We start from the raw sequence: 19,179 nt of genomic DNA, 5'->3' as shown, positions 1-19,179 counted from the left end.
CTCCATCTCTCTCCAAAGTCAACTGACAGAAGCCCAGCTCTGATCACACTCTCTCCATCATCTACTCTTCCCCATCTACAATTCCTGCCTTAGTCACTATGTGAAGTGCCTCTTCCACTCTCCAGCTGGCAACAGAATCACCCTCTTCGGAACGCTCTCAGAATTTTGGGCTTCTCTGATAATGCACCACCATTCTTGTGAAGTCATGTTCAATTGAGTACTTATTTTCTGAAAAAAAAAAAAAAAAAAGAAAAAGAATTCATTCATAAAGAGATTATCCCTATACCTGTAATTGATGAGTGAGTAGAGTAAGTGAATCAACGCCAGAGTTTTGAACGATTCAACCAATTCATAGCCACTTAACCTGTTGTTCTATGTCATTCTTCATTTCCTGTAATTGAAGATACTGTCATAAATGTGTAGTGCATTCCCATTTTCTCATGGTTTATGTGTAGCTTTCTTGGCAGAAAACTTCCTTGGCATGCATTTCAGAAATAAGGGACAAATCATTTATATTTTCATTCATCAAATAATTGTTTTGTACAGTCAGTAGAAATCAAAAGTATATGAAGAGTGTGTATGTGTGTTTGTGTTTCTCAGCCTGTGGAAGCTATATCCTCACCAACTCTGTTGATACTATATCCTCTCCAATGTTCCCTGCCAAGTATCCAAACAATCAGAACTGCAGCTGGATAATTCAAGCTCAACCTCCATGTAAGTAACAAAAATAAAAAAGAAAGAGTATCCAGGATGGATGGTGTCCATGGGAAAAATCCACCTATGACTAATGTTCTTATCTCTTCACGGTAACAATTGGTGACCTTCCTTTCTTTTTTTAAAATCTGTTACTGATGTAAATGAGAACATACATTTCCTAACCCAATAACAAAGTAGTTTTTGCTGTTTGTTCTCAATTAAAAACATTTTAAGCCCCTATAAAAATTGTAAGGCTTAGCACAGGAAAAGAAAGTCACACAAAACCTATAATCTTGCTGTATCAACAAGATTGTGAGATGATTGGGGACAAGCAAAAATAATTAATAAATAAGTAGTTTTTGACACATGTACCTTGACTGCGGTGGATTCTCAAGGAAGTTGCTAAATGAATAAATGAATAATAAAAACCATAAACTCAGGAATTAATGACTCAGAGTTTGGGAATGCAATGCCAGGAGCCTATTGATCTTTAATGAAAGTGAAAGCTAGTTGTAAACCCTGGTCTTTCCAGTATTACTTGTGTTAAAATGTCCCATAAATGCTTACATTATTTTTTTAGGATCCTAGAATCTTATTTTCGGACCTGGTAACAATCTGATAGTAAGAATTACTGTCCACATTTTACAGAGTGAGAAAAATGAAAAGTTCCTCTCAGTACTGAAGCAAAATGACTACAATGAGAAGGGTGATCCTTGAACCATTTTAACTCCTGCCCTCTTTTGAGGTTACAGGAAAAATTTTATGATTTCAGGCTAATGTGGGAAAGGCATTAGGTTCTTGATTCTGCTCTATAATTAATGATCGGTGTGATAAAAGGAGAATCACTTAAGTTAATGTGGCCCCATAAGCTAATCTAAAAATGGAAGCACTTTTGGCTTAAATATTCTCTAGCAATTTTCCTAGGGACCTTAAGAGTTAACAAATGGATATCTTTATTAAATGCATTCATTTGGAGATTGGTGATATAATCCTCAGCCAACTGTACAAGGGGGGATTTGAAGCACTAAAGGAAGTTGCTGGTCAAAAACTGAGCCTTTGATAAGGAACACCCTGCCTTTGAGTTGAGCAGTTTTGCACCTCATGACTAGCACATCATCTCTTTGAAAGATCTCACTTATTAAAGGACAGCAGGAACAGATTCTATTCTGGAAATTAGGAATCCTGGAAGAATAACAAAAGGAAAACTTACCCAATTACTTGTTGTTTTGCAAGTAATTCAAAGCCTTCCTTATAAATGGCTCTGAACTCTCAGGGTGCTGGCTTTGACCTTACAGTAAAACAGTGAGTGCTGGGTTATGACTGCCAGGAGGAAAGGGTAAATGATTTAGAAACACAGGTCTTTAAGGAAAATATCCTATTAGCTATCCTATCAAGAAGAATTCTTGTGAGGCAAAACAGTGATGACTTATAATGTATAAAGACAATATATTCCAACAAGACTTTCCCCATATCCATAAAATGAACCTCTTATTTATTACTGCCAGCATGTCAGATTCTCTAGACATTTTTAAAAACATTAATTCTGTTACTCTTCCAAGAAAACCTTTTAGCATAGAGTCACTTTTTCCTCTTCACCTACCTAACCAGTCTACAAATCTTCCCAATTTGTGCTTCTCTGCTGGAAACTCCTCATGTGAAACTATCAGAGGTAAAATTTCTCTCCCTGCATGTTCTGTTTGCCAATACTTTATTTAATACTCTCTTTTTTTTTTTCTTACAGTCAACCATATCACCCTCTCCTTTACTCACTTCACACTTGAAAGCAGCACCACCTGTACCCAGGACTTTTTGGAAATACTGGATGGCAATGATGATGATGCCCCTGTCAGAGGTACTGCTGCACTCATTTATTTACATCTATGGCATTGACTGGGTTTTATTTATATGCTTATGTATCATGTGCTGTCATTCAAGGTTAGAATGTTTCCAATCAATAAGAAGCGCAGCACAAACCCAAGTTAAGATAATTAGAGGATAAGGAAATATAAGTTAATGCAGGGTTCAAAAAACTCAGCTTGTTCATATTCAAGGACATGAATAGTTTATGGCCTTACAAAAATTTTAATAGTTATGACTGCTTTAGGTATTAGTAAAATTCAATCCATTCCAGCATTATTAACATTCTATGAAAATACTCAAGTAGAGCTTTTTATTTCCCTGGTTTTGTTCTCAGTGGAAACAAACAAACTGGAATTCTGCTTAGTTTCCCAGTGAAATAGAAAATTATTTATCTAGGGCTATCTATTATTTATCTAGTTTCTAGTTTATTGTTATGTTATGTGCAATATTATATGTATATTATATTTAAACACTTATGGCACTAATCTTGTGTTGAATACTATTCTAAGAACTTTATAAATAGTAACTCAATCAATCCTCATACCTTTATAATATAGAGTTATTATTATTGATATTCTCTTGTCTCAACTAAGGCATAAGGAAGTAGGTTACTTGCCTCAGGTCATATAACTAGTTAATGGCAGAGCCAGGAGCTGAACCCAGGTGTTCTGGCTCCAGTATCCGCGCCTTGCTCTGCTATGACAGATTGCTTTTAATCATGAGTGCATTTATGTGTGTGAGTCCCTGCTCTGCTAGAGACTTTAGCATTAGTTACTTTGAAGCCAGATCATTTACATTTTCCCCAGTTCTCCTTAGTGTTCTTTATTAACAGTTATAAATGATCACTCCTACACTGGAAGGATTAATAATTGTCTATTATTAATTCTCAGTTTTTTTACTGAACCATTAGCCCTAATAATAATTTCTTCTGTATACTTTGATCTCTAGTGACTCTAGTATAGACATTTCGTGGAAATAGTGCCCACCTGAGTCATGTCATCCATCATTCTTGTCTTTATCTTCATTATTTAGGTCGCTTTTGTGGCACCTCCATGCCCCATCCCATCACTTCCTTCAGCAATGCTCTGATGCTGAGATTTGTCTCTAACTCTAGAGCCACCTATGATGGTTTTCATGCTACATACGCTGCATCATCATCAGGTAGGAAACATTAGAAATGGCTCTATTAGCTTAAGAGGAATGTGGTTGAAATCCTTTCTTTCTTATTTAGAACTCTATTGCCTTCAGAATTGGAACAGTCACAGGATTACTCCTGTGACTAACCTTCCCTTCTTACAAATGAGTCTAACAAACCTGCGAATGCTAACATTACAGAATTACATTGCAGTAACATAAGCGTAAAAGATATAGCACATTTTCTTTATTCATTTACCTGATGAAACTCAGGTTGTTTCCATCCCTTGGCTATTAGGGCTAGTGATGCTTGCACTGAAATCTGGAATAGGGACAACTGGTTGGAATGATCTTGGATGGTTTGTTTATTAGTGTCTTGTTCTCTTTCATGATAATCTTGTTAAGGCAGCCCCTGCTGACAATGTCCAACAGCATGTCTTGACAGACAACTCCAGTTGGGGTCAGGCAGGGTCTGAGTGTTGTCACCAGGCAGGATGGGGAGCAGATAGGAAGGAGGTCTACCAATTCTGTCTCTTGGCCAGGAGAGTGCTATTTGTCAGCTGCCAGCTTCCTTGTTAGAAACAGCCGAAAGACATAGAACACCTAGAAGATTTGTGTGTATATTTCAGTGTTCTAGGAAAAGCTGGAATGCTGCCTTGTGTTCTAGACTGAGGTTAAAAATCATCCTGAAAAAAGTCTCTTTCTTTTCTTTTTTTTTTTTTCATAAAATACTTCAAAGGGAGAAAAGACTTTTGGAAAAGAAGCTACCAGGATTCCTATGAATCCACCATATCCTGAAACTTTTAAATTTAACATTTGAGATTCTTCCTTATTATATATGACAAGCATATTTTTTTAATGTAAAATGGAACTAGGATCTTTGAAGCTACTCAGTTTCTCTAGTATTTTCTCTCCTTTATTTTAAGATGTCTTGTAATAGAGCATTGCTCTGGCACTGACTTTGTTTCTTTTCTTCCAGCTTGTGGTGGAACCTTCCACATGATTGAAGGCACCTTCAACAGCCCTGGCTACCCAGAAGTTTATCCCCATAATGTGGAATGTGTCTGGAACATTGTCAGTTCCCCTGGCAACCGGCTCCAGCTGTCTTTTATGTAAATCTTTTTTTATGGTGTATTGTTTCAGTGAGAATGAATCTGCAGGAAGGAAGCACTGTTCCTAATAAGAAGGACAACTAACAGCATATGTGTCCAAGCAACTGTTAAGAATACGGTGGGAACTTGAGGAAGTCTGCTTCCAAGTTTCCTCTGTTTTAATCATAGTTTCAGTTATAAATAGCTTTAAAATTCTCTAGGGTCCTGCCTAACATTACCAGAAGTATAAACCAGAGCTCTGGGTGCATTAATTTGTGGAATGGTCTTTTTCAGAGTATGGTAATTTTATCTCTTTTGGTTAAATTAGGAACACTTAGGTTCTTGCAAAGAATCCCCATTACAGACCTTCACTCATATACCTTATTCCCACCCTAATCTACCTTTCTTTCTACTCTTACCAAGAGAATGATTTTGGAAGTTTTCTAGATCTTAGTGGTTGATTACATAATTGATTTTTTGAATATGGACAATGAATATGAAATTAGCAGTAGGAAGGACCACATTCAGAGTAGTCTTAGATTAAATAAAAAACACTAATGTATTTTCTAGAGATAGTAAAAAAAAAACACATGGTAGAACTTTTTAAATCAATCAACTGAGAGCGACCTATGAGATGTACATTGTAATAATGCTTAACCAATACTGAGTGATAAAATTTTGGTTTTTAAATTCAATATTATTTATTATACTCTTATGATTATTAAGCTGTGGTTAGCATTGCTAATTCTGTTTTTGAAGAGAATATAATCAGTAACTTATGTTTGAGAGAAGAGGATTGTTTTGAGGACACTGGCCTATTTATTCAAAAAGAGTCTTGCTCCTCCTCCTAGACATGCCATTATGTGCATTAAGAACAGATTAAAATAAGAGAACAGTCCTATTTATTGACCACATTGAAACCTCTCAAGTTGCTTTCTTTCAGTACATCAATCAGACAGTGCCTCCTCTGGGTACAAAAGGCATTGTGCTAAAACAAAGACAACCTCTGAGGCCTGAAAGGCAATGCAAGTTTAAGCTGCCACATGGGAAAGAAGTTTTGTTTGCTTTTGTTTTTACTACTGCACAGAGTATTATATGGGGAAAAATCTATGTATGTAATTTTTACCTGATATATTTTATAAATATATATATATTTATATTTTCCTTTATTAAACAAATATTTATTAAGCCCCTACTATGTTGTAGGTCTATAGATGGCACTTGTTATTCCTATGCTAGATATAGGAATATATATATATATAAAGCTTGTATATGATACTTTACTATATAAAATTATGAATAAAACATGATCACTGTCCTTATGAAAAAAATCAAGTCCTTCAGATGGCTTCCCAGGACTCATAATCACCCAATAAATGTGCTTCCTTCTTTGTCCTTTTTCCTTTTGATCTCTACCACCTCTGTATTGCTGATCAGTCTGCTATTTAGTGGTTGCCAGCCATAGAGCTCAGTATTGAAGATGTTTAAGAATGAAAACATCTGGGGCTCCCTGGTGGCATAGGGGTTATGTCTCAGCACTGTCACCGATACAGCCTGGGTTCAATAGCCCACAAATGGTGCAGCAGACATCTCCTGTCTCACCTGCTGCTCCTCTTAGCAATGTATTTCAACAGATCTGTCTGTTCTGCTCCCCACCCTGTCTCTGGTGAATATTCTCACCCCCTGCACCTCTGGCCTATCCCCCAGTTCGTCTATGTTAAATAAAGGAAAGAAATCATCCCATTTCTTGATGAATTACTAAAGTAGTGTCAAGAAACTATTTCTGTACATCTTAGAAAGATTCATCTCAGCTTCAGGGGATAATCATAACAAAAATATAGGACCACTGATGGGATTAAAGATGTCAGGCTTGACCTATACAGCACAGGTTGGTCATACCAGATGTGCAAAGAATATCAAATCCTCTCACACTGTTACTTCTAAAGTAACTTGTGTGGAAGTTCACAGCTAAATCCAAATGGATAATAAAGGTCTCTCCTTCTATAAGATGGAAGATAACACAAAAACTAGTTGAATACTAAATCCAAATTATTATATAGACAAATCTTAGTGACTCAGCTCTTTCCTTTTTCATCCATAGCAACTTGATTTTGATTATTGTGTGTTACTTGCTTGAGTTTCATTTTTAAAACAAAATTTGTACCATGCAAGATGTTCCTCTTTATGTGGATGATAATGAGAAGGGTTTTATGGCAAGTCCTGCGAGTTATTTCTGCCCTGTCTAAACTGTATCCAGATGGGTGCTTGGAAACATCCCCCTGGGGTGTGTGAGAGGCATATGAGAAGCATATGGAACATGTCAAGATCTAAAACATGGGTTTTGGCTTGTGGACACTGTGGTGAAATAGAGAAGGGAGAAAAACTGGAGAAATTATGATTGAGTCTGTATCAAAAGGGAGGGGAGAAATAAAACCTAAACAGGAGTTTTTTCTAAAACAGATATTTAAAGAAATTAACAGAAAGCATGCATTTTATACACATAGTGTTTTTTTTTTTTTTAGAAAGTGATTGATCTTTTTTCAAGAATCAAAATGAGATAATGAGAAACAGTGATTGTGCTTGGTTTTTCTTTTCCACATCATATTTTTTACAAATAGTTCTTAGCCAGAGTCTTTTGGAAAGAGGATAGTTAGATTTGCTTACAAAATGTGCTGGCTTAAAACAAAGACTTCCAAGAATAATAAAACATTTTAAAAATATATAACTTGAATCTTATCGGTATCTGCATTATCATTGTTCATGAAGAAATGCCTTTTTTGGCATTTAGTGCTAGATTATGCCAGTCTGGTTCTAAGACAGTAAAAGGTCTGCACTTAGTAATCTGCTGGTCCCCTGACCAAGCTTCAATATATATATTTATCACCCATAATTCACTTTCTGATTCAGTTGGGTGGTGGGACATGATTCTTCTTTTCTTTTTTTTTTAATTTTTTTTTAAGATTTACTTATTTATTTATACAAGCACTGGGTACAGGCAGAAGCGCGGGAGGGTGAGAGAATTCACCAGAGCCAGAGAGGGGAACAGAACAGGCAGACTGACGAAATACACTGCTGAGGGGAGCAGCAGGCGGCAGGAGAGGTCTGCGCACCATGTGGGACCCTCGCCGGTGGCTAGGGATCGAACAGGCGCCGCAGAGGCTGTGGGCAGCTTTGCAGCCCAGCGCTCAACCGCTGTGCCACCAGGGAAGGCCCTTGATTCTTCTTTTCTCACAAACTCTGTGGTGATGCTGATTTTACTGAACCTTGTCTTGCACTTGAGTGGGAAGGTTTTGGAGGCAATTTCATGTAAATGACCTGCTGAAGAAAATGGTCTCCCTTTCTTCACTTCCTGTATTCTGAGAAGCAGAAGAAAACAATTTTAGCATGTTTCACATTGTTGATAATATAATGGGTAATAAAATATGAGACTGAACTTAAGCACCAAATTTACCAGTCATCCTAAAGATGGATTAAGAACAATTCTATGCTGAAAATGATTGTAGATATAAATTTTGTATTATGAAAAATCAAATTGTCAAGGAAGACCATTGGGGTAAAGACAAATGTGTAGATTGCTTAGTCTAATGTGATTTCTTCTGCTGCTCAGTTATCAGCCATAGCTTGCTGCTAAATCTGTGTCTAGAATGTAGATCCAGATGATCTGTACTGTAGTAACTTGACTTAATAGGACTTTGATAGCCAGAAGCCCACTGTTCATCTAGTGAGAGACCAATGCTGGTATCTGACTTGAGAGATTAGAGCTACAGAGCAGTTTATTCCAGTGTTCTGTTCACAGTGTAATGCTCAGAAGTGTGCCTGGTACAGGATCCCATAGTGGGGTTTCAGGTGCCCAGAGACTCCAGTCTAACTTATGCATCCTAATCCATTATCTAGATGAAAGCACTATACTTACCACCTTGTGAAATTATGCAGTATATTATGTTGCACATTATGAAAGATACACACAACAGAGAAGTACATTTTCTATTTGCAAGGAATTTTTTCCTTCCCTAGAGTCTCAGACTTGCTCCCTTGCTCCCTCCTTCCCTTCTCCCTTCTCTCTATCCCACCCTGCCTCCATTATTTCTTTAATTGAGGTAGCATTAGTTTACTGCACTGTATAGGCTTCAGGTGTGCAGTTTCTCATCTCAACAACTATATGTTCACACCACACCCACCATCAATCAATCAATCCCTTTACCTGTACCAAACCTTCCTTTACCATCTGGTAACCACCATTCATTCAGAGTCTATGGGTTTGTTTGATTTGTTCATTTGATTTGTTTCCTTATGGTCCACAAATGATGAAACCACATGGCATTTGTCTATCTCCTTTTGATTTATTCCACTTAGTTAGCATAATCCTAGCATTCATCCATGCTATCACAAATGGCAAAATTTCATCTCTTTTATGGGTATGTTGTAGTATTCCAGTGGGTGTGTGGTGTGTGTGTGTGTGTATGTGTGTAACTTCTTTAACCATTTATCTGTCATCAAGCACTTGAGTTGTTTTCATATTTTGGTGTGAATAGTGCTGTAGTAGACATGGGGTGCATGTATATTTTCAAATTGTTATAGGACAGGGAGAGGGGCAGCCCAAACCCCGCAAACCTGCCTATTCTAAATGGGTTCTGCCATCCGCCGCATCAACACAAAACATATGAGACTTTAATGGGAAGGAATTTTAATAAAAACTAGGAAACAATACAGGTAAGGCAAAGAGTCTAGTTTCTAAATGAAGCACCCAAAGTTACCCGTCTCCTCGTGGGTAAAACTCCATCCATATGGGATCGGCCCAGAGCAAGGCCCCAAAGCCTGCCACAAGTCTAAAGCATCTTCCAGTGGGGACCCACAGAAAAGAGTCAGAAACAACCAAACAAGCCCGGAAGGAAAAGAGCAAAATCAACATCAAGATAAAAGCTGCCATTGTCACCTCCCCATGGGTCTCACCCACATCTGTGTCACCCCGTCCACGACCAAAAGACAAGCGCAGCTTCTTCACGTGTCTCTAGGCTCCATCCTGCCTCCTTCCTCAGTCTCTTCTGCAGCTTCTCCTCTTCCTGCTCAGCTCCACCCTTCCTTGGGTGGGGCAGGGAACCTGGAAACTCCCCCTTTCCTGGGGACCACCCTGTTACAAAATTAGTTTTCATATTCTTTGGAAAAATACCCAGAGGCAGAATTAGTGGGTCATATAGTAGATCTATTTCTAATTTGTTTTAAAATTTATTTATTTATGCATATAAGAGCTGGGGTGCAGGCCAGAGATGTGGGGGTTGACAGGATTCACCAGAGACAGAGTGGGGAACAGAACAGGCAGACTGACTGAAATACACTGCTGAGGGAAGCAGCAGGCAAGGCAAGAGAGGTCTGCTGCGCCATGTGGGTCACCTCCCTGGCCAGGGATTAAAGTCGTGCTGCAGTGGCTCTGGATAGCTTCGTAGTGCTGCATCTTAACCCCTTATGCCACCAGGGAGGCCCCTATTTCTAATTTTTTGAGGAACTTTCACAGTGTTTTCCATAGTGGCTGCACCAATATACATACCCAACAGTGCTCCAGTTTTCCTTTTTCTCCATATCCTCACCAACATTTACATTTCTTGACTTTTGATAATAGCAGTTCAAACTGATGTGAGGTGAAATTTCATCATGATTTTGACTTACATTTCTCTAGTAATAAGTAATGTAGAGCATCTTTTTACTGTGTCTGTTGACTGTCTTCTTTGTAAAATGCCTATTTAGCTTCTCTGCCCATTTCTTTATCAGATTGCATCATTGTGTTGTTGTAGAGTTGTGCTAGTGTTTATTTTAGATATTAAGCTGTTGTCTGATATATATTTGCAAATATCTTCGTCCATTCAGTAGACTGCCTTTTTGTTTTAATGATTGCTTCTTTCACTGTGCAGTAACATTTTAGTTTGCTATAGTCTCATTTGTCAACTTAAAAAAAAAAACTAGCTCTTTTTTTCCTCTATCCTTTGTATTTTTTTCAGTTTCAATTATTTCTGCTCTGTTATTTCTTGTTTCTTGAGATAATTTTGTGTTGCTATATACTTCCCTCTTAGTATTGCTTTTGCTATATCCCAAAGATCCTACCATTTAATATTTTCATTCTAATTTTTATTCAGGTATTTTTTATTTCTCCTTTGATTTCTTCAGTGTCCTAATAATTGTTCAGTAGCATGTTGTTTAATCTCCATGAATTTATGTTTTTTCCAGTTTTCTTCTTGTAGTTGATTTCTAACCTCATACCATTATGGTCAGAAAAGATGCTTGGTTTGTATGGTTTTAATCTTCTTAAATTTATTGAGATCTGTGTTGTGTCCCAACATATAATCTATTCTTGAAAATATTATTAAGGCCAAGTTTTAAAAGAATTCACTTAGCATTTATGCATTCCATCTACTTATTCCATCTGTAATTTATGTTACTAATAACAAGCAAATGATGTAGACATTACTTCCTATCTCCCATTCCCCAATTTCATCATAACTGCACATTATAATACAAGTTGAAAGCCCCACATTTGAGCACCATTCTGTATTAAAACAAATCCTATTTTTCCCTACCTTCCCAGAAATTGAATGCATATGTCTTTAATTGGCATTTAAGCACTGCCAAAATTAGCCCATCATACCACTCCAGCCTTTTCTCCTAATGTTTTCTTAAAGGTATTCAATATTACAACCAAAGTAGTACTTTCACGGATTTCTAAATGTCCCACCCTTTCCTGCATATGTGCATTATTTGTATGCATTCTCTGCTTACCATTTCTGTAGCTTAACTACAGTTAATATTTAGATTTCTATCTCAAAGAATCTTCCCATTAAATTATTACTAAGTCCAATGATCAATATGATACCTTTGCTTCAAAGTTCTTATACCACTGTATAGCTCTGATAACAATTTTGATATTCTGACATATGATAAAGTTTTTCCATATGCTCAGTTTTTCCCTTAGAAAGGAGGTGGTGTATTGACTGACTGTATACCTTTTGAATAGTTTCAACAAATTTGAGTGAAGGAATTTTTTTCAGTTAGCTGGAAAGCATAGTGATTAAAGTTAAGGGAAGCATTTAAAAAGTGAACAGGTTAACCCAACATGTAAGTCAGGATAGTCCCAAAGTTTATTCTACCAATTTAATCCCCCTGAATTTTTTTTTAATTCAGAACGTTCCAGCTGGAGGATTCTCAGGACTGCAGCAGGGATTTTGTGGAGGTCCGGGAAGGAAATGAAACAGGTCACTTCGTGGGACGATACTGTGGAAACATCCTCCCTGTCAACTATTCATCCATTGTTGGACACATTCTGTGGATCCGATTTGTCTCCGATGGCTCAGGCAGTGGTATAGGCTTCCAGGCCACATTTACTAAATGTAAGTTGATCCTATTTTAGTGATGGTTTCCCAAATGTGTCTTAAATTAGAAAGGACAATGTATTTTTCAGTAATGCACTAAGAACCATGTTTATTATCTTTGTGGAATTATTTTGTTAAAGTAAATTACTTTATCAAAGTAAATAATAAGAGATGTTCATGATTTATGATGGTTTGGCTTAAGAATTTTCAAATATACAACTGTACAAAAGTGATACATATTCAATAGAAGCCACACTTCAAATTTTGAATTTTGCGCTTTCCCTGGACTAGCAACCTGTATATTCTGTCATGATGCTGGGCAGTGACCTCAAGCCACGGATCCCAGTAAGCCACATGACATCATGGTAAACCAACTGTACAGAGTGCTCAGTCACAGGCATTTTTTGATATTTTGTTTTGTGTTTTCATATCCCATCCTATGTTTCCACTTCCAAGTAAGTTTTCAGTGAGTTACATGAAATATTCAGCACTTTAATATAATGGGGACTTTGTGTTAGATGATTCCCCAACCGTAGGTTCATATCAATGTTGTCAGTACATTTCAAGTAGGCTAGACTAAGCTTTGGTGCTTAATATGTTAGATGTATTGTTGGCAAGATATTTTCAACTTATAATGGGTTTGTAATAACTCCGTTTTAAGTTGAGGAAGATCTGTATGTGAATGGCTCAGTAAGAGCCAGGGAAAGCATTTTCAGTGGTTTTAATATTCTTTTTAAACTGTGGTTTCTACCTAATGCTAAATTAAATTATTTTTATGTTATTGTGTTAGAGTTTTCTAATGTATTATGCTTCATAGTTGGTATACTTAGATCAAATGTGTTTTATTTACTCTCATAAACTCTATATCCCTCAAATTAAAAACTTTTAATATTACTTTAGAATTGATTTAAGTAATCAGGTATTATAGCAGGGTATTCTTAAATAGGATAAACTGTTAGATATTTTTTATTCCTTACTCAACTTGTCCATAATTAGGTGTTCTATATGTGGTTCAAAAGTGTCAATTTCTCTTACAGAATTTTAAGAAGTAGATTCCATCCTTTTGTAAAACAAAGTAAAATAGATAAGCCAAAATTAGAGAATGGGGCTGATAGCCACCCCTATCCATGTCCCCATGTCCCCTGAAGTCTGAGAACCCCTTTTCACATGGAGAGCTATTGCCTCTTTTCATACCATTCAACCTTCTAAGGAGATAGAATTCCATTCACAAAAATCAGCCTTCTCCAAAGAATTAATAGGTAGCAGAAACCGAAAAGGAAGCAGTATTTCTTTCAGTGTTCAGAAAAGAAATCACAGTCAATTAAAAGCCCATCCTTTTCAACATCCCTTGCCTTTTGTTTCTTTCATTTGATTAAAGAGCTCTTCTCCGTTGGTCTGATTTATGACTCTGATTCCCTTCCAGTATTTGGCAATGATAATATTGTAGGAACTCATGGGAAAATTGCATCTCCCTTATGGCCTCAAAAGTACCCCCACAACTCCAATTACCAATGGATAGTAAATGTGAACACATCTCAACTCATCCATGGTAGAATCTTGGAGATGGACATTGAAGCAACACACAACTGCTATTATGACAAATTACAGGTGAGTTTCTGAGTGTAATATAGATTTATAAATTTCGGTGAATTTCTATTTGCTGAAATAAATCTAAGTTAATATTTATTCAAGCATTTGAAAATCACATAGGATGGTTTGCCCCAATTCATGATTAATACCTCTAGATTACCTGTGCAAAGGTTATTCTGGTACTGTGTTTATTATATTCCATACTGTTTCTAAGGTGTGTTTTTTTAGCATTATTGTAATTTACCTGTTGGGCTTTATCTTAGTATATCTAACTTAGTTATGTATATATTTCTTCTAGTCAAGTATTTCTTCTATTTTTATATCCAATTATTCTGTAAAAAACTGAGTTTGTATGGAAGCTTCAGTAGAGAAATTTGTTATGTCTTATATTGAATTTGATCCAAATTATTTCTGAGAAGATGGAGAGAAGAATAAGAAATGTAGTCAGAGGGCATCCATCCACATATGCAGAAAAATAGATCATGCTCAATGATATATATGTGGAAGCTATCACAAAATATGTTCCTAAGTAGGTAATTTAATATTTTAAGCCAAATGACAAAGATATATTGAGTGCTTTGAATATACTGATCCCTTGAAAACTGTGAGTCTTTCATTGTTGTTAATTCTGCTTCTCCATTCTGTAGTGACATGGATTCCTTTAGGAGACCTGTCCAATATCTCTCATTAAACCTTTCTCTTTCTTGTTTTTTTCCCCTTTTAAAGTAAAATTAACCTAAATTTTAAACTTTCTTTTGACTATTATAAAGACATCCTTAATTCCTTTGGTAAGCAGTGGTTGGGAGGTTGTTCCTGAATCTTCCCTTCGAGACTCCAAAGCATATTCATTAAGTGCTGTTGTATAGCTCTCCTGGTACCTATTGTTTCACCCTCAGATTTTACTGTAAATCACATATTGAACTGTAGCACATAAAATGCATTTATTAACACAATTCTGTGGCAAAGCTATAAATAATTTTAAGACACATTGACTTATTTGTAATCGTATTTAATGGCACTTTCTATTTTAAACTGATATATAATATTTGTCTATTGTTTTTCCATCACCACGATATTGTAATAATATAAAGACATCATCATAGTTCTCTTTTTATGAAGAAAGATTTACAAATTAATGATACTCAATGCTCTACTATCTTTTTATATGCAGGTTTATGATGGGCTTGGTACTCACTCCCGCTTAATTGGAACTTACTGTGGTACCCAGACAGAATCTTTTAGCTCCACTAGAAATTCTTTGACATTTCAATTTTCTTCTGACTCTTCAGTCTCAGGGAAAGGATTCCTTCTGGAGTGGTTTGCAATGAATGACTCTTTGGTAAATGGACCTTTACCTACCATTGCTACAGGTGCGTTTGGTAATAAAATGAAATTCCTTATAGGGATTAGATGTATGTAAGCCAAGAAAAATGGCTGAATTCAGCAAGAGCATGTTAATATTTTCTATTCCTGTTTCTTCCACTACCCCAGTTTTGTAGTAGCCTTTTAGTAACCTCACAACTATGGTATCCTACAGCCTAGGTCCATTGGAAAACCTACAGCCTAGGTCCATTGGAAAAGGTAAGGCAGGCTTGGAGTTCCAGAAAACATCCGATTCCTGAAGAATTTCCATTATTTGACCTGTCTTCTTAGAAAAGATCCATTCTTGGGATATGTCTTTGACCTGATTAAGAGTTTTCTATGTGCCAACAGCCCTAGCCCTACAGTGTATGTTGAAAGCTATTGGTGGCAATTATTTATCACCATAACCACATATGGTAGTGATCACACTTGTAGCTAAGGTGAAGCTGACCAAATACTGAGAGAATTTTTGTTTCAAGGCATTTAAAGGAATGTTTGTCTAATTGTGACTCACCACTAACCTGAACACAGACTTTCAATGGCTGCACATAAAACTGAATACAGACACTACAGAATTAAAGCACATAAGTTAAAACAACAGTGACAAGCTGGAAAGAGGCGTTGATACGCAGAGTTGCCATGTTGTATTATATAAATTGTTAAGTTTTCAAGCAAAAATTATGAAACAGACAAAGAAATAGAAAAATATTGCATGTGTAAAGGAGAAAAAAGCAATTGATAGAAACTGCTGGAGAAAGCCAAGATGTTGCACTTACTTAAAGACTTTGTTACCTATTTTAAATATGTTAACTGAAAGAAACCATATCTAAAAATTAAAGAAAAATCTGGGAATCATGTCTAATCAAATAGAGCTTATTGATAAAATGATAACTATTACTATAAAAAAGACAACCAACTAGAAATTCTGGGATTTAAAAGTTTAATAACTGAAATAAAAATCCACTGGAGGTGCTCAATGGCAAATTTCAGCAAGCACTAAAAAGAATTAGTGAACTTGCTGATAGCTTAGTTTTCCTACCTGGAGGAAAAGAGAAAAAGAAAAAATTATATATATTTACATAATATAATATATAAACATATATTGCTAGATACATAATCAAACAGTTACATAATAAAAATATAACTCCTATTTATATATCTTGGAGAAGTAAAACATATGTCTATGCAAAAATTTTTGCACAAATGCTCATGGAAACATTATTCATAATAATGAAAAAGGGGAAACAACCCAAATGTCAAAAAACTGGTGAAAACTTAATGATGTATATCCATTTACTGGAGTGCAATCACTTACTTCATGCTTGACAAATAATAAATAAATAAAAGTGGAAAAATAGAATATGATATGTATTCCTTACAGAAAAAACTATGGAAAACACAGCTGTCTGAATCAGTGGGTTTAATAAACTATAGATTTCTTTGAGAAGGTTATTTTAATTGTTCCATTTCAGTATAGGATTACCACTTGAAGGTGACCATGCTTGTTTATTTTCCATTAGAGGTGTTTCAAAGATACTGTTTTTCATTCCATAGGTGCTTGTGGTGGGTTCCTGAGGACAGGAGATGCACCCATCTTTCTTTTCTCCCCACTCTGGCCTGAAAGCTACAGTAATAATGCTGACTGTTCATGGCTTATCCAGGCACCTGATTCTACGGTAGAACTCAATATACTTTCCCTGGACATCGAATCTCATAGAACATGTGACTATGACAAGCTTGTGGTAATAGATGGTAAGAAACTTTAAAAAAAAATAATTACCAGTTTTAAACTTGACACAAATTTACTTACATTCAATTATAGTAATAATTATTCAATTTTGCATGGTATTTCCCAGAAGTCAGTAAAGATATCAAAAACTAGGGTCTCCCTGGTGGCAGGGGTTAAGACGCAACCTATGAAGCAATCCGCAGCCACTGCAGCACGAGTTTGATTCCCAGCTAGCCAGGGAGAAACCCACATGGCAGGACAAACCCCTCCTGTCTCGCCCGCTGTTCTCAGCAGTGTACTTCTGTCCGTCTGCCTGTTCTGTTTCCCATTCTGTCTCTGGTGAATCCTCTAACCCCTGCATCTCTGGCCTGTACCCCAATTCTTATATAAAAATGAATAAATCTTAAAAAAAATATCAAAAACTAGAATTGGCTACAGTTTCAGAAGAATGTTAGGAAAGTATTGAATTGACATCTGACTGTGGAATAGAAGCTATGGAAGGAATGATAGGAGAGCAAATAGTGAGGGGTTGCAGTGGACTTTGGTGGAGGACTTGGGTGGACTGGAGTGGATTGGAGTGTGATCCTATACCTCTGAATCACATAGTGTTGTAAACCAATGTTACCTCAATAATAAAATATAATGATAAAAGGCCCTCCAGGCAGGGCCAAGTTAGGATGAGGAAAATAGTCAGGACTGTGCATAATGCAGTCAGATCCTGCCTTTATTTATAATTTTGATATCTGGATCATTTTATATTACATTTTGATTTTTAAAATATTGCACTAAGATATTTATCTTGATTTCCAAAAACTTTGATACCTCCTTAAATATTGCCTGTAATGTGTTTCACTTGCCTAACCCCCATCCTTGCCTCCAGGTATGATGGTGGTCTCTAAAGTCTGAGAACTACTGCCCTACATTATAAAGCTATTGCAATCTCAAGTGCCTGTTTAGACAACAAGTAAGATAATTAGTGAAGTGTTAAACTGGAGAATCAAGGAGGCAGCTACTAGGAATTCAGGCTGAGTATTATGGATCTTCTTATTTCCATGAAAAATGAGAAAAATGAATTTTCTATGAATTCCCCAATTGTTAAATTTGTGAAATTAATGAAAAATGTTTCAGATCATTTTGTGGACAAAACAAATAAGTGTTTTATTTTGATTCACAAGTTGATAGGGTGCAAGTTTTTCTCTTATTTAGTCCCTCAAACAGACCCACACTAAGTATAGTGAGGAAAATCAAATGGTAGAGATGTTTTATTTTCTGTTTGTTGAGGTTGGACACTAAATAAAGACAAATCAATCATACAAAAGACAAAGTGATAAGCCATAACTTACCCCTTATTTTCTATCAATAATCAACTATCAGCACATCTCCCAGAAGAACTATCATCTTTCCTCACATCAAGGCATTCCTGTGGATGATAAATTTATTGCTTATCATGTTTTCAAATGTGCCATTGCATACATAGTCCAAGTGTTCAAAACCAAGAAGAAATTTTTAAAAATCCACATCAAATGTAAATTATAGCTATTCTTTAAGAAATCATTTCCTGTTGAGTTGATTTTTGTTCCATCAATAATTTTTCTTGGAAGTTCAAACCCAGGGAATTGTCCTCTTTTTCCTCTCTTCTATGTGATCTTGTACAAGTCACTAAATGGCCGCAAGTCTGTTTAGAATCTGTAAAAGAGTGACTAATATCTACCTCATGGATTTGTTGTGAGGATCAGGGAAAACAAAGAAGGTAAAGCTCTGTAGCAAAAGTCCTCATATTTTGTCGATGCAGAATTCAGAATAGTTTTAGTTGGATATCAGTTTGGACAGAAATATTTTTGGAAGGTTTTGTCATAGCCTCTGTACAGAATGAAAGTGAACTTACTGTAACAGATCTACATGAGAAAACTCAACAAACTGAGGTATATGCCAAATCAATGAAAATATCGTTTTGGTTGTTTGTGTGGTAACATGTCTGAAAAGAAATGAAACTATACCTTGTATACAAAGAGTAAACAAATATTACCTCAATAAAAAATAACACAATATAAAAGGAAAAATAAGTGAAAGTATTAAGAGAAGAATTTGAAACTGGGTCTGGCTCTAGATTCTGTGACTTGGTCATCAGGCTCTGCCATTTCCCAGAAATACATATATACAACTTAAAATTAATCATATACCTGAACTTAGGGAAAAAAATGAAATCAGTGTTACGTGACTCCTTTTTACTCACTATCAAGGTGAGTAGACACCCGATTTAAGTCCCACTTTAATGCTTTTGTTTCTGGGTAACTGAAGCATGTAACATTCTGAAGTAAATAGCTAAAGCCAATTGGTCACAACCAACCTTGCTTATAGGCCA

The 19,179-nt window shown here is 36.1% G+C and overlaps 1 protein-coding gene across 2 annotated transcripts in view; it reads left to right on the top strand.

Annotated features, from left to right (window-relative positions):
- The window catches only part of CUBN (cubilin), a 225,935-nt gene that overhangs the window by 119,622 nt on the left and 87,134 nt on the right, over positions 1-19,179 (top strand). The window contains exons 33-40 of one of the 2 annotated variants that reach the window (XM_037510673.1): positions 601-714; positions 2,438-2,548; positions 3,589-3,717; positions 4,670-4,802; positions 11,949-12,154; positions 13,560-13,744; positions 14,898-15,065; positions 16,750-16,840. In XM_037510673.1, coding sequence (XP_037366570.1) covers positions 601-714; positions 2,438-2,548; positions 3,589-3,717; positions 4,670-4,802; positions 11,949-12,154; positions 13,560-13,744; positions 14,898-15,065; positions 16,750-16,840 — 1,137 coding nt within the window. Of the gene's footprint in view, positions 1-600; positions 715-2,437; positions 2,549-3,588; positions 3,718-4,669; positions 4,803-11,948; positions 12,155-13,559; positions 13,745-14,897; positions 15,097-16,642; positions 16,841-19,179 lie in introns of both variants that reach the window. The other variant, XM_037510672.1, reaches the window with a different exon arrangement.

Source organism: Talpa occidentalis, unplaced genomic scaffold, assembly GCF_014898055.3.
Source record: "Talpa occidentalis isolate TD23 unplaced genomic scaffold, MPIMG_talOcc4v2.1 talOcc4.14, whole genome shotgun sequence".
Lineage (NCBI taxonomy): Eukaryota > Metazoa > Chordata > Mammalia > Eulipotyphla > Talpidae > Talpa > Talpa occidentalis.
The sequence above is the reverse complement of the archived record's forward strand: the minus strand, read 5'-3'. Positions and strand labels throughout refer to the sequence as shown.